Source organism: Eutrema salsugineum, unplaced genomic scaffold (assembly GCF_000478725.1).
Source record: "Eutrema salsugineum unplaced genomic scaffold, Eutsalg1_0 scaffold_13, whole genome shotgun sequence".
NCBI classification, from domain to species: domain Eukaryota; kingdom Viridiplantae; phylum Streptophyta; class Magnoliopsida; order Brassicales; family Brassicaceae; genus Eutrema; species Eutrema salsugineum.
The window spans coordinates 6,714,811-6,728,510 of NW_006256885.1; the positions used below are offsets into that span (position 1 = coordinate 6,714,811).

General features: G+C 37.9%; 4 protein-coding genes across 4 annotated transcripts; 3 read left to right on the forward strand and 1 right to left on the reverse strand.

Annotated features, from left to right (window-relative positions):
- Positions 1-203: 203 nt before the first annotated feature.
- LOC18024233 (TOM1-like protein 8) lies at positions 204-3,283 on the reverse strand. The gene is made up of 10 exons (XM_006407678.1): positions 3,183-3,283; positions 2,906-2,984; positions 2,564-2,662; positions 2,349-2,462; positions 2,098-2,243; positions 1,930-2,011; positions 1,719-1,804; positions 1,458-1,622; positions 827-1,251; positions 204-736 (listed from the first exon to the last, which is right to left on the reverse strand). The coding sequence occupies exons 1-10, from the start codon at positions 3,281-3,283 to the stop codon at positions 204-206; spliced, it is 1,830 nt and encodes a 609-aa protein (XP_006407741.1).
- Positions 3,284-3,678: 395 nt separating this feature from the next.
- LOC18024751 (BRISC complex subunit Abraxas 2) lies at positions 3,679-5,653 on the forward strand. The gene is made up of 3 exons (XM_006407679.2): positions 3,679-4,611; positions 4,766-4,850; positions 5,292-5,653. The coding sequence occupies exons 1-2, from the start codon at positions 3,721-3,723 to the stop codon at positions 4,814-4,816; spliced, it is 942 nt and encodes a 313-aa protein (XP_006407742.1). The 5' UTR covers positions 3,679-3,720; the 3' UTR covers positions 4,817-4,850; positions 5,292-5,653.
- Positions 5,654-6,676: 1,023 nt separating this feature from the next.
- On the forward strand, positions 6,677-7,423 carry LOC18024752 (non-specific lipid-transfer protein 6). Its single transcript, XM_006407680.2, has 2 exons — positions 6,677-7,133; positions 7,223-7,423. Exons 1-2 carry the CDS (start codon positions 6,802-6,804, stop codon positions 7,230-7,232), a joined length of 342 nt encoding a protein of 113 aa, XP_006407743.1. The 5' UTR covers positions 6,677-6,801; the 3' UTR covers positions 7,233-7,423.
- A 2,625-nt stretch (positions 7,424-10,048) lies between these two features.
- On the forward strand, positions 10,049-13,447 carry LOC18024753 (probable serine/threonine-protein kinase PBL1). Its single transcript, XM_006407682.2, has 5 exons — positions 10,049-10,166; positions 10,482-10,534; positions 11,262-12,041; positions 12,118-12,375; positions 12,477-13,447. Exons 3-5 carry the CDS (start codon positions 11,391-11,393, stop codon positions 13,236-13,238), a joined length of 1,671 nt encoding a protein of 556 aa, XP_006407745.1. The 5' UTR covers positions 10,049-10,166; positions 10,482-10,534; positions 11,262-11,390; the 3' UTR covers positions 13,239-13,447.
- Positions 13,448-13,700: the final 253 nt, after the last annotated feature.

Below are 13,700 nucleotides of genomic sequence, written 5' to 3' on the forward strand. Positions count from 1 at the left end.
CACCCTAATTATGTTTTATTTGAAAGTTTTTTTTTTTAGTAAAAATGAGATTATACGAGCAGGCACCAATAAAAAAAAGAGACAACTAAGCAAAGCAACTTATGCAAAAGCAACTTGATAATAAAACGAATTGAATTTAGATAAGTTGATACAAAAGTGGAATCTCTAAATATAATTAGGAAGTAGGAAAATGGTGGTGGGTTTTACATACTACCGGCTCGTCCGGAAGTGGGTTTCTTGAACTTGGAGAGTTCAACAAGATCACCAAACAACTTGTCCTCTGGTTTCTTGTTCATAGGTTTCACCATTGGTGAATGATTAAGAGCCGAATGATGAGAAGAAACCTGGTAGGGGTTAGTATGGTTGGCTCCATTGTCTTGAAGAGACATTCCGTACATTTGTTGTTCTACAAGATACTGTTGTGGTTGGCCTTGAAGTTGTCCTCCGTAGCCTCCGTACATGGTATTAGGATTATTATAATGGTTGTTTGGGTTGTGGCCAAAGGGTGGCATGTGGCCTCCTGTCATTGGAGGGAGGAACATATTTAACATGTTGTTGTTGGTAGCATGAGGAGAGCCACCTTGAGGATTGTAACCGAGTGGTTGATGAGTGTGCGTGGTGATGACCACTTGAGTCACTTGCATCGGATGAGTAGGAGAGTATTGAGGGCTAGAGCTTGGAGACTGAGCTTCCCATGGTGGTGGAGGTAGTGCTAAAACATTGTTGTTTTGTCCACCTTAAGGAAATAAGACAACAAACCACTCAGGATTAGTATTCAGTTTTCTTCCCAAGATTGTATATATTAAGCAGAGTAGTAGATGAGTACCATAGTGAGGAGAAGCGGGCGGGCTAAAGGTAGGCGAAAAGGGTTGGTTTCCGTAGGCAGGAGATGATGGCTGTTGGGTAATTTGGAGATTCCAGACAGGACCAGATGACGGCCCAGCTGGTCCATAAAAAGATTGCTCTTGATGGACTGGTCCAAATCCATTTGAGCAGTGTTGTTGCACCATCTGATGATGCGACTGTGGATTCGAAGTTGGGGTCGAGCTTTCGCAGTTGTTATCTGATAACATGTCTATTAAGACGATTGAATTATCTGGCGTTGCTACTGGACTAGTTGGTTGTGGAGGTCCAAGAGGAACAAGAGCCAGTGAGTTCTCTGCATTCGGTGTCTCGAAGTCATCTCCACTAAGAAGATCTATTTTTGGACCATTGGTTGTAGGAGCCACAACACTACCATCTTTTGTTTCACTGCAAAAATAAGTTTAAAACATGTTAAGAATGTAATACACAACCTTTAGGTCTTTAAACTTTTAAATCCTAAAACCACTAAACCAACGCCTATGGTTAAAAACTACATCTTTGATTTAGTCAAGAGCGGCTTCACAAGTATCTTTCCTCTTCTAAAAGATCCATTGGAGAAAATAAAACATTTGATAACTAGAGCTGTTTCCTACCTTGAGCCAACATCTATGATCTGAGTTGCGTCTTTAGAAACTTCTTTTTTAGATTTTTCTTCCTTTTCTATCATCATGTTTCCAGAACCGATGGCTTCGTGCTTCGCAAGTAATCGCTGCAAATCGTCATTTAAGGCTAGGCCTTGGCAAAGCAACGATTCATCTCTGACACATGAACCAAAACGGGTATAGACTAATATATTCGTCAAAACTAATTGAGTTTAACAAAAAAAATTTGCAGGTAAAAGTTTAGGTCTTTACGATGTAGAGTTTACAAGGTGTACTACTCTTTGTTTATAGGTGCGACATTGGCTAACAAGATCTACAATAACCTCTTGCTTAAGTCCCTGCCAAAAATTAGAAAAAAAAAAAAGAAAAAGTTGTTATTCATATGGTAGAACCAATGTTACCAAAATGGCAAAATGTAACATATTCCTTCTACTCAGAATTTGGGTGTCAAAAAGATAATTACCTCTTTGTTGTTTCCATCAATTGCGTTCAACATTTCAGCTAAGACATCCATGATTCCTCTTGCATTTTGAATTTCTGTCAAACTTCAACAACAAAAAATGCTATTGTTATCAAGCTTTTAATTTCAATATTTCCTAGAAAGTAATATGCAGATAATTAAGGTAAACACCTCAAAGTTGGAAATTCCGACTCTGTTGAAGTATCAGTAGCTTCTTGTCTAGCGTTACGAGAATTCTGAGAATACGTTGTCGAAGGACCAGTTTGTCTTGAACTGACTGTGGTTGGAGGTCTTTGAGGGAATACAATTCCTGCACGCTACAAATAGATAAACAAAATAAACGAAATCCTAATTTTCGAACCATGCATGTCTCGGTCTCATTAAATATGGGGATGATACAACAAAAAGAGAAACAAACGTACCAACAATTCTTGGTAAGCTGCATAATATTGTGGATGTCTTCCTTGTGGACCTGAAAAGCTCTCTTGCCAAGTATCTATAAGTATCAATATCTTCTCCTTCACATGGATGTTAGGCTATAAGTGTAACAAACAACATTATAAGTTTGGTGTTACACACAAAAAAAATGATTATAAAATGTTAATGGATAAAACAATGTATTGTAGGATAGTCTGACCTTCTTTTTGACCATCTTCACCATCTTCTGAAGAATATCCTTCTCTGCAACTTGCATATGAGTAAGTTCCCCACAATTGTTTATTATTGTCTCTAGCAACTACAAAACCAAATATTCCAAAATATGTTTATTCTCTCATAATACAAATCCGACAAGGAAGAAAACAAGAGGAAATATTTTTGGCAAAAAAAAAAACAAGTAAATATCGAAAGAGCTTTATTCATTTATATAACAAACTTCTTATAGTCAGCCAAAAACAAAGGCGAAAACAATACTTCAAACCACTAAACAAAACCAAACCAAACCAAACCGAAACAGTAATTAATGGCAAATAGAACTTACAGTAAGAGCCAAGAGCTGAACATTGGAAGTCCTACTACTAAGCCTTTTCTTTATACCACTCACAACCTCTCTCGTTTGCCTACAAACACACAATCACTTGTCAGTTGTCATAAACAAATATTGGTAAAGAACCAAAAAAACATCAAATCCAAATGTGAAACATCCATATACGTTTAACATGTTAGGCCGTACCCAACAAAATTGATATCTTTAACTGAGCATCGGATTCATCACCGATCATATATAGAAAAACAAATACAAGTGAAAAAGGTGTTACCCAGGCTCATGATTAAGCATGTCGCATATCTCGAGGTTCATTGCCCAATCAGGACCAATAAGCATATCGCTTGTGGCTCTATCAACCAAGGGATGCACCATCTTTTGGTTTCTCCTTTCTGTCTTCTTCAAAACTCCACAATCTAAGACTAGTTTTTTTTGTTTTGTTTTTAAGGTTTTCTAACTAAAGAGCTATTTCCTTCCTTGTAATTTGCAAACAGAAATAATATGGCCACACTTGTAAACACCTTCGCTACATCAAAGCAGAATATTAAGGAACTAATTGACCTTTCATATTTTCTTTAAAATGTTTTTCTTCTTCTATTTGATTGGGCTTATGTGAAGAATAACGGGCCTAGACTGTTAACTTTATTCCGTTTTTCCTTCTAAAAAACGACACGCTAACCACGCCTTCAAAAGCGAAACGTCACGCCGTCTTAAAGGGTAATCTAACTTGGATTACATTCTGTTCTTTGCACGGAGATTTCCATTTCAGTGACTTCACATCTTTCCCTCTCTTTGGTGTTCTTCTCGTCGCCATGGACGATCTCTCTCTAGAGAAAATCGAGATTTCTGGTCCAACATTGGCATCATTGATTCAAAGAGCATCCTCTTCTCCCGGTAACGTCGACGGCTTGATCTTCGGCCAAATCCATCGGATCGTCTCCACTAACTTATCCGACGATTCTCCGGCGGAATCCTTCGCCTCGAGTTCCTCATCTGATAAAATTGTCGCCACCGTTACAAGCTTCCTCTGCTCTGGTAAAACTGTCTCCTTCTATGATCCGCTTGGTCGAGTTGACTCGCGTCGGATCGACTCCCTCCGAGTCGACTCGCCGGACCGTCTTCTTGGCTGGTTCTCCGCCCGCAGGAAAACCGCAAACCGTCCATCCATGCGAGAGCTAGCCGTCGCGTCATCTCTCTCATCTCAATTCCACCTACCGATCAAGGACCCGGAAAACCCTAAATCGACGAACATGGCTTCCTGCGTCTTCATCCTTCTTACTACGCCAACGACAGACCAGCTAATCCACACGCACGAGTACCGTGCGTACCAATTCCGCTACTCGAACCAACGGCTCGAACCGAGATCACTTGGTATAGTCAACATCGGACCGGCGTTTCGCGAGCATTACGGTTCGTTTAGTCCGAAATCTGGATTTCCACCGTTGATCTGCGAGGTGAGTAGCTCAGCCATGAACGTGGACCACGACGAAGGGTCTTTAAGTGCGATTAAACAAGCAGTGAAGGATCAGAAGGAGATCGATGCATTAGCAGATGGGTTGCAAGTGGGAAACTTGAAACGCTTAGTCGGAGCTGAAGCTGCCAACTACACAGGCGGGATTGAAGAAATGTATGAGAGAATGCTGGCTAAGGTCGAGAGCTTGGCTTTGGAGGTTGAGAAGAGCTCGGCTAGGGTTCTTGAACTGGTACAAAACAGCTAAGAATTCAAAATTCAAGTTTTGTCGATAGTTTAAGTTGCACAAAGTCTAAAGCCAAGAGATGAACTGGTTTTGTTCAAGCTATTGATTGTTGTATAGCAAAGTGGCACAGACAATATAACATCTTTGTTGGTTCTTTCAGGATAATCATAATAGGAAGCTGAGATACCGAGTTGCCAGAATCGGTCGATGAAGCTTTCTTGAGTTGCTGTTTTTTTTGGCGCCAGGTATTATTTGCTCCTCCTCCTACATTCAACTAACTAAGCAGAGAACACTGGCCAACGGAATTGAAATATATGCAGACCACTATCTTAAACTATAGCTATTCCCTAGTTAAACCTTTGCTTGGTAGATAGCTTTATCACACATTAAAAAAAAAAAGTTCTCTTTTTCGTCTATGGCTAGTATTTTTTTGGCTGAAGACATCAGTCAAGAAAGGGATTAATTCATATCCGAGTTTCTATTAATGGAGCATATATATGTTGAGGAAGCTAATACTAGATACATACTGAAGATTCATATAGAGACCAGAATAGTAACGATTGACAACATTAAAGTCTAAAGAGAAAATTGAAAGAATAACAGCTAGGGTTAGAAACAGGGGCAAATTAGTCAGTGTGTGGTGACTCTTATATCTATTATAATAACATGTTTCTGTTACTCTGTAGAACTTTTTGAAGTGCCAGAATTGTCAAAGAGTAGGGAACTTTTCTTTAGAAGAGCTGCTGTAACATGTCGCATGTTATGATATAACCCAGAACGAAAGATGATGGCTTGAGGTCAAGTTTCAGAAGTTCTCTACTGCGATGTTCTTGTTCGGGTTTATACATATGTATTTTGGTGTATTGGTCCAAATTACATACATATTTGGGTGTATCTCGGTCCAAAAATGAAATTGCTTTGTTTTTTAATGTAAACGATTCAAAGTGATCTTGATTGTTTTTCCTAGATTTGAAAAAGTGATCGTGATCTTAAACGATCAAAAGTGATCTTGATCTTAATTTCAGATGGGGATTTGTTGGATGGTTTATTTTATAATTGATTCAGATTCAATCAAGTTATTGTGTTATTTCGATTCCCAATTTTGAAATCATTGTCAAAATGTAGTGTTGTTATGCTGGTATGCGATTGATTATTCATAAGTACAAGTTGGAGAAAGTCGAAATCAAACTGAATGTATATATCTTATGAATCAGGTTTTGGTTAAAAGATCGGTTAAATCGAAAGGGAGTTTGGGACCAGTAGTACCTAAGACATAGGTCTGAGTTTAGAAACTGTAGCTGGAAACCAAACAAAAGCGGTTGTTTTAGCAATTAATCAAATAAGCCCATACAGCTCATAGTACTAGAAGATGCTCCTCTTCATGTTTGTGCTATCTTAACTACTTCTAGCGACAACAAGTACGAACCCCCCACCACGTACACACACTTACTAATCACTTTCTTTCTTTCTATAGAGTTTATTGCAGTATGAACCTATCCATCGCCCATAATTAGCCAAAAATTGCCGCTATCTTCGTCGTCGTTACTGACTTACTGGCATATTACGACAGCCTACTCTGTATCCAACATTTATACATGATCAATTCAAAATTTGATGGAGGGGTGGTCAGACTCAGAGTCGGTGGTGGATCATATCAGGCATTTAAAAACTGGGCAAGTGATAAGAGATCACGTACTATATATTAAAATACTATACAGTATGACACTTTCGAATATTTATGTTGATTAAATTAAATTCAAGAGTAATAATTACTATCGGTTACTGATGGCAGATTCGTCGTTAATCATATTTTTACTACAGAGTTTTGAATTTTGATGGATATTTTAAAAAAAAAAAAAAAAACCCATGCGTCTTGGATTTCATAACCATATTGTAGTGATAACACAGTTTCTCATTATAGGTTGGAAATTAATTGGAATGTTAAAAACGGAACAAAATATAAATAAAATATTTAAACATTGTTAGATACAATGCAATTGAATCAGGAGGGTTGGATCTTAATGGGTTGAAGGTAAACATTAAATTCATCCACAACCAATTCTGTCCTAGCAATCACTCCTCGTCAACTACCAACGCCAAACTCTTTCCATATATATATGTAACCTCTCAATTCACTAACCCTAAACCAAGAAACGACACAAAGAACAAAAAGAAAGAACAAAAAAAAAAAGTAACATGAGATCACTCTTACTAGCCGTGTGCCTGGTTCTTGCTTTGCACTGTGGTGAAGCAGCCGTGTCTTGCAACTCGGTGGTTTCAGAGCTGTACCCTTGCATATCCTACGTGGTTCAAGGCGGAAACGTCCCAGCCAGCTGCTGCAACGGTATCAGAACGCTCAACGGTCAGGCTCAAACCCCTGCGGACCGCCAGAGCGTCTGTCGCTGCATCAAAAATGCTATCGGAGGAGTCTCTTACTCTTCTAACAACCTCAACAATGCTCTCTCTTTGCCTGCTAAATGTGGTGTTAATCTCCCTTACAGGATCAGCCCTTCCACCAACTGCGACAGGTACGTTAAAAACACCTCTGTAATTATATATTATTCATACCAAATTCAAAACCAATAATCACTTATTCTTGCTTTTTTATTTTTTACAGTATTAACTGAGAAAAACCTGAAGGTTGCTACTACTACTACTACTACTACAAGAACTAAGAAGCCAGTAATAAATCAGGAAGACATGTGGTTTGCTAGTAATCAACTACTTTTATCTGTGTGATGTATTGTCACTTCTATGTTCTTCAAATTAAAGTTCCTATGATATCAGGACCAAAAATAATATATTTCTAACCACTCTCCATGCTCCCTTACTTACACTTACACTCAAACATACGACGATCATCAAAATGGATTATTCCACATTAAAAACTTCGATCAAATGTGAAACCATCAAATATCCACTGTAAACTGCCAACTGAACTAGCTTCAATAAATGGGACTAACAATCAGGGACATAAGTCACATAAGTAAACCTATAAACATAGCAAATTCAGACTTTATGCCCCCCAGAACCTAATTAAAAAAGAAAAAAAAAACATGAAATACGGTATTACTATTAGTCTGGCATTATGCACCACATTGTTCTTCATTACATTTCGCTTGAATCATCCTACAAAACCTAATGAGATTATTTAAATTACATAAATTTGGTTTATTGATTAATTATCATTTCATATGAGTTTTAATTTACTTCGGCGAATCGGCGTCCAAATTTATTTGTCGCGTTAGTTGGAGAGACTGGTAGTTCATAACTCTCAATACAACCTCGAACTCTTATTGTCTCTCTGTTCGTTCGGCATATGCATCTTGAAGCATAACTTGCTTACTTCTTTTTTTTTCGGTTTTTTTTTGTTGCCTATTTGATCCCCAAGTCTTGGTTATTAATGTCTCTACAGCTCTTGCTCGTTTTGCCTTTGGCCACAAACAGCACCCAAGAGTTAGCCTGCAGCTATGAAAAGAAAAAAACAGTTCTTACTTCAAGAAATCCTTACAAATTTCCAAGATATAAAAAAAAAAAACAAACTGATAAGCACTTTTTCAAACTTTAGAGCAAATACCACAGAATGAAATCATTAGAGTACAATAATGCTTACAAACCGAATTTGTAGAAACAGTGAAAATTAATGATTTCTCACAAGTAATATAATAATTAGTCAAACGTGAAAATCATTTTTCTATGTGGCTTGTTCAAAAAAATCATCCAAAGTAAGCCGACCTCCTTTCAACCATAATTATATATTCCAAGAAAACTCAAGAGTCTACGCATAATGAGAAAGGTATAAGCCGAAAAAATAAATATGCGAGAAAAGTATTAAATTTCGTACCAACAATAACAGCATAGAAAACGTGCATACTAGCGTTCAAAATTCCTTTAAGCTAGTCAATCTTTAAAGATTTATGATTTATTATGATTCGAGCGATAGAAACTACCTCATTTTAAAAGTTTAGTAACTTTCACATGGTAATTTGTCATATTGGTATGCTTTGGAAAGCCGAAAGCTCAGACATATTTTAACTACTCATAACTCATAGGCACTGTGTAATTGTGTATTACAAAACGAACGAAGATATCTTCAACTAACATTATCAATGAAATAAAATGATGCTGGCAACTGGCAAGCCCAAAGTGGAGTCATATACAATGCCGAGGAAAAAGCGGCCAAGGCCAAGAGCAAGCTCCGTCAAATAGGAGAATAGAAAAATAAAAATACCACTTTTGAGAGGACAACAAACAAATTACGACGAGTTGAATGGAGTAAAAACCTTTGATAAAAAAAATGAAGTAAAAAAAAAAAACTCGGATAAAAGTAGGGAAACCTAAAAATAGGTCTTTTTGCTCTTTTTCAAATACTAGGGGGAAACAAACAAATAAAGAAAAACATATGATTGATAGTGTAAATTCGGGAAGAAGAAGAAGAAGAGAGGAGAAAAGATCTGAGAGTGGTTTGAGGGGACCCCACGTGTCCTCTGTTGTCGATTATTGAGTTAGAAGAGTTCCGTCGCACGCGTGCACGGCGCGTGTGCTTAACCTTTTTCTAAATTTCTTATTTTGTTTTATTATTTGAAATCTTCCCAAAGAACGATGTCAGCGGGTCCCACGTTAGCAAGACGTGACAGGATAACAACCGTTGATAAGGCGCGCTGTGATCTTAAATGAACGGTTATGATATGAAGGTCAACAACCTATCTAATTAGCAATTTGACCAGAAAATTAAACCCAATTAGATACTACTGCCTATTTTGATTGAACAACAAAATAATTAAAAAAGGACAAAACTAGTTTTCCAAGTTTGACTGAGATGTCGCTTTTCTCGATGCCCTCTTTACTGGAAATCTAGGCTTGCTTTATTTAACAATTTTGCCTCCTTATCGGTTTTGTATATTAATTAAAAATTGAGAAAATTTCGTCACAAATTACATAGTCAAAATAAATAAATAATCTCTGTCGTTATTAGTGATTCAACAGAAGTTTTAAGTTCAACAAAAATAATAATACATGGTAGTGTATCAAGGGCAAGGCCCTTAAATGTGCATTGGCACTAGATTCACAGCGAGATTTATCAATATTTTATAATCCATAAATTTACATAGAAATAGTTATATTGAATTTAAAATATTTTTGAGCTATCTTTGAATGAAAATATATCTTTATTTAATTAAAAAAATATGTGCATGATATTTGTGACGAGGTTATAGAGAAGAAAACAAAAAGTGGAGGGCGAAAGAGGAATATAAAGTAAAGTGAGAAAATTCCAAACTAGTTAGCTGAGGAATTGAATTAAGATTGAGAGAGTTTAAGTAATAATAAATCTTGGATATCTGTTTGGTTTGAACTTTGACCACTGCCTCTTTTGGGTCCCACCTCTCTCTCTCTCTCTCTAATATCTCTCACTTTCCTAAACACAGAAGACCCTTTATGAGTTTCTATCTTCTCAGAAATTTCCAATTTCTTTTTTCGCTCATTTTGCATCTCTCTCTCTCTCTTGCCGCAGTTTCGATTTCGTCTCCTAAGAATTTTCTCAGGCCTTTTGTTCCTTCCAGGTTTGAACAAATTTGTCTTATCTCTGCTTTAATTTTTCTAGATCGAATTCAGGTTTTTTTTGTTTTACTTCTTTTTTTTTGTTTGCTTTCGGATAACGAATTTTCTTAGGTACATGATTTTGATCTCTCTTAAGTTTTTCTTTACATGACAACTCTGATTTCACGAATCGGCTCTGTTTAAAAATAGAAATGAATTCTTGAATTGAAATATCCACTGATAATGCATTCTTTTTAAAACCCTGATTCTTCTTCACATTGCCTTTGCCGCGACTTCTGCTTCTTCTCTAATCTTCTTCACAAAATCGATTTTTGCAGCTAGCCGTGTTACAAGTCTCAGTTCCTTTCTCTTCGGCTTCGTCAATTTCCAGGTTTTTACCCATCATTTTAGAAAGTTTGATTTTGCATTGTTTTTTTCATCGATTTCTTTCTTCTGAATAGGTTCAATTCCCTTCTTTACTTGTTAGCCTTCAACTCCCGGCTCTTGAATTAAACGATTCGATTAGGCTTAGGCTTCAGATTAGTTCAGTTCAATCCTTTCAATTTTATGAATCGATTACGGTTTAGCTCATTTCTCAGCTTAGTTTGAGCGTAAGTTCACATGATCGGCCAATGCTATTTTTTTAGACCGTCTTGTTTGATCGGAGATGGTTTTCACTTTGATATAACCGTAGTGGTTTGGATTAAGAAAACTTAGGTACAGATTTTAATATCCAATGGTAATGCATCCTATTAAAATCTTCGTTTTGTATAGTTTCCTGAATTTATTGTCCTTGTCTCGTCTTTACTGGATTTTAATCTAATGGATGTCGTCATTAAGCGTATCTCGATAGCGTGTCTAACTCGTGTCTAAGATTAGAAATATTGCATCTTTACAATTTAGCTGTTTCAATGATAGAATTAGGGTTTATGTAACTATCCTATCCTATGCTTGCTTTCTATCTAACCATGGATCTATAACTCATATTTAATCCCTTTCTATGGCCATTGATCTAACACACATGCATAAACGGATGTGGGTTTTCTAAAAACCATGTCTTTATGTGTGTATCGTTGTTTCTGCTTCTAAAAGTTGTGTGTTTTATAAATCATTTTCAGATGAAAATGGGAGCCTAAGCGTTGCGTTATTCTGAGTTATATGCATTCGAAAGCTCGAGTTTTTGTATATATACACGTTTTCCGAGAGTCAAAGTGGTAATCACAAGCAGATTTGAGAGGATTGAAAAGATGGTTCTGGGGTGTTTCCCATTGAAAAGCAAGAAGAAACGTGGCTCTGTTTCTATGAAGCGGTTGGGTCATGAAGAGAGTAAGCCAACTGCTTTACCCGAGCCACCAAAGATTCCAAGTCGTAATTTACAGTCTGCTCCTCCGAGTTTCAGAACTCGAGTGAAGCCCATTCAATCAAGTAACGGAGAGATGAGCAGCAGGGCAAGAGTGATGTCTGCTCCATCAAGCATTCACGGTGCAGCGGAACGGGATTTACTTGCTGCAGGTGCTTACCACGATGAGCAAGATGAACAACCGAGAGATCCACGTAGCTCCACGAAAGAAACTAGCCCACAACCACTTCCGCTACCGTCTCCAAAGACTGGTTCTTCGTTGAAGAATTGGGGAAGCTTCAAATCGTTCAACGGAAGCAGCGGGAGGTTATCAGCATCCGCAGCATCTGGACCTTTGCCTTTACCACCTAGCGGGTCGGTTAGGAGCTTCTCGTATGATGAAGTAGTATCTGCTTGTAGCGCTTTTTCTTCAGACCGATGTGTCTCTGAAGGTCTTTCATCAGTTATGTATATGGCTTCCTTTGGTGATGAAGCCTCCACCGCAAGCTCAAAGAGGGTCGATGCAACTGTTGTGCGCCTTCACGTAACAACATCTCAGGTAAAATACACACATTCGTTGTTATTATGTTTTTGTATGTGTTTGTTTTCTTACTTTCACTATTGTTATTCTACAGAGTATCAGGGAGTTTAGTAACGAAGTGAACACATTGGCCTCTCTGCAACACCAGAATCTGTGTAAATTGGTAGGGTATCATGCCTGTGATGGATCTGACACAAGAATGTTGGTGTACGAGAGGCTTGCTCATGGAAACTTGGACCGGCTGCTACACGGGAGATCAGATGGGCCTCCGCTTGATTGGAACACTAGAATGAAGATCGCTTTATGTGCTGCTCAGGGTCTAACCTTCTTACACGAAGAAGGCCCGTTTCAGGTACACACACACAAAAAAACTTCATCAACGTTGAGATGACATAGTAGTTATTTAGTAAATTGAGCCTTTTTTTTTGTTGTATTGTAATCTGGTAAAAACAGGCAATGTACAATGAATTTTCGACGGCAAATATCCAAGTGGATAAAGACTTCAGCGCAAAGCTATCAGGATACGGTTGCGTAGGCCATGCTCCTGAGACAGAGACCTCTAATAACTCAGCACTTGCGAATCTCTCGGTAGAGACAGTAGAGAGAGGGCTTTTGACACCAAAGAGCAACGTGTGGAGCTATGGAATAGTCCTTTTAGAGATGCTGACGGGTCGGAAAAACATGGACGGGTCATACCCGAAAGAAGAGAGGAACTTAGTGAAATGGAGCCGAGCTTTTCTAGCAGACGATTGCAGGCTCTCGCTGATAATGGATCCTCAGCTTAAAGGTCGTTTTCCAGCTAAAGCAGCACGAAGCATAGCTGATATAGCACAGAAGTGTCTGCAGGTGGAGCCATCAGAGCGACCAACCATGAGAAACATTGTAGATCAGCTCAAGATCATACAGGACATGAAGTACTCGTGTAGGTTCCCGTTGAGAGAACCAGCACCAGTCGCGGCAAGGAAACACATGGGAAGATCAAGCAGTCTCAACACGATTGTTTGGACACCGGCGGGAGGAGCGCCACCGAGGTCGAGTTTTTCACCGTCGCCTCCACCACGAAGACCGTCTGTTTCACCTACAAGGGGACGTGCGCTCGTGTTCCCACCGGTGTTTCCGCCACGTGTATGTTCGTCGTTGGAGGAGATGAGTCGGGAAGAGGTACGGAGATTGTCTTCGGCCAGTGGTAGGAGAACTAGTCTTGAAGGGTTTTGATTTGTTCATACCAGTATCTCTTTCTCTTCTTCTTTTTTTATAGCTGTTTTTTTTTTTTCTATTGGCGTTGATTTGTTTTTTGGATTCCAAATATATAAAAAATGTTATTTTTTTTTTGTTATTTATGAATCCAGACGGCATGAGAAGGGATTTGTGATGTTGTACATAAGAATCAACATTTCTTCTTTCAGATAAAAAGATTCGAATATTGTGTTAATCTTTTTTTTTTCTATTGATCAAATGTTTTGGGTATGCATAACCAAAAACTATATGTCTCCTATGTGTTATATTAATTTCTTAGCACAATTATTGGGTATCAATTTTGTGTTCTTTTACGAGCATAATCTAAAAGTAGTATCAAATTACTAATGAAAAGATGACTAGTGGTTAAAAAGTAATAAACTTATATAGCTAAACAAGCAGAGATCTAATCCTTAGTGCTCACTAAAATATACAATACAA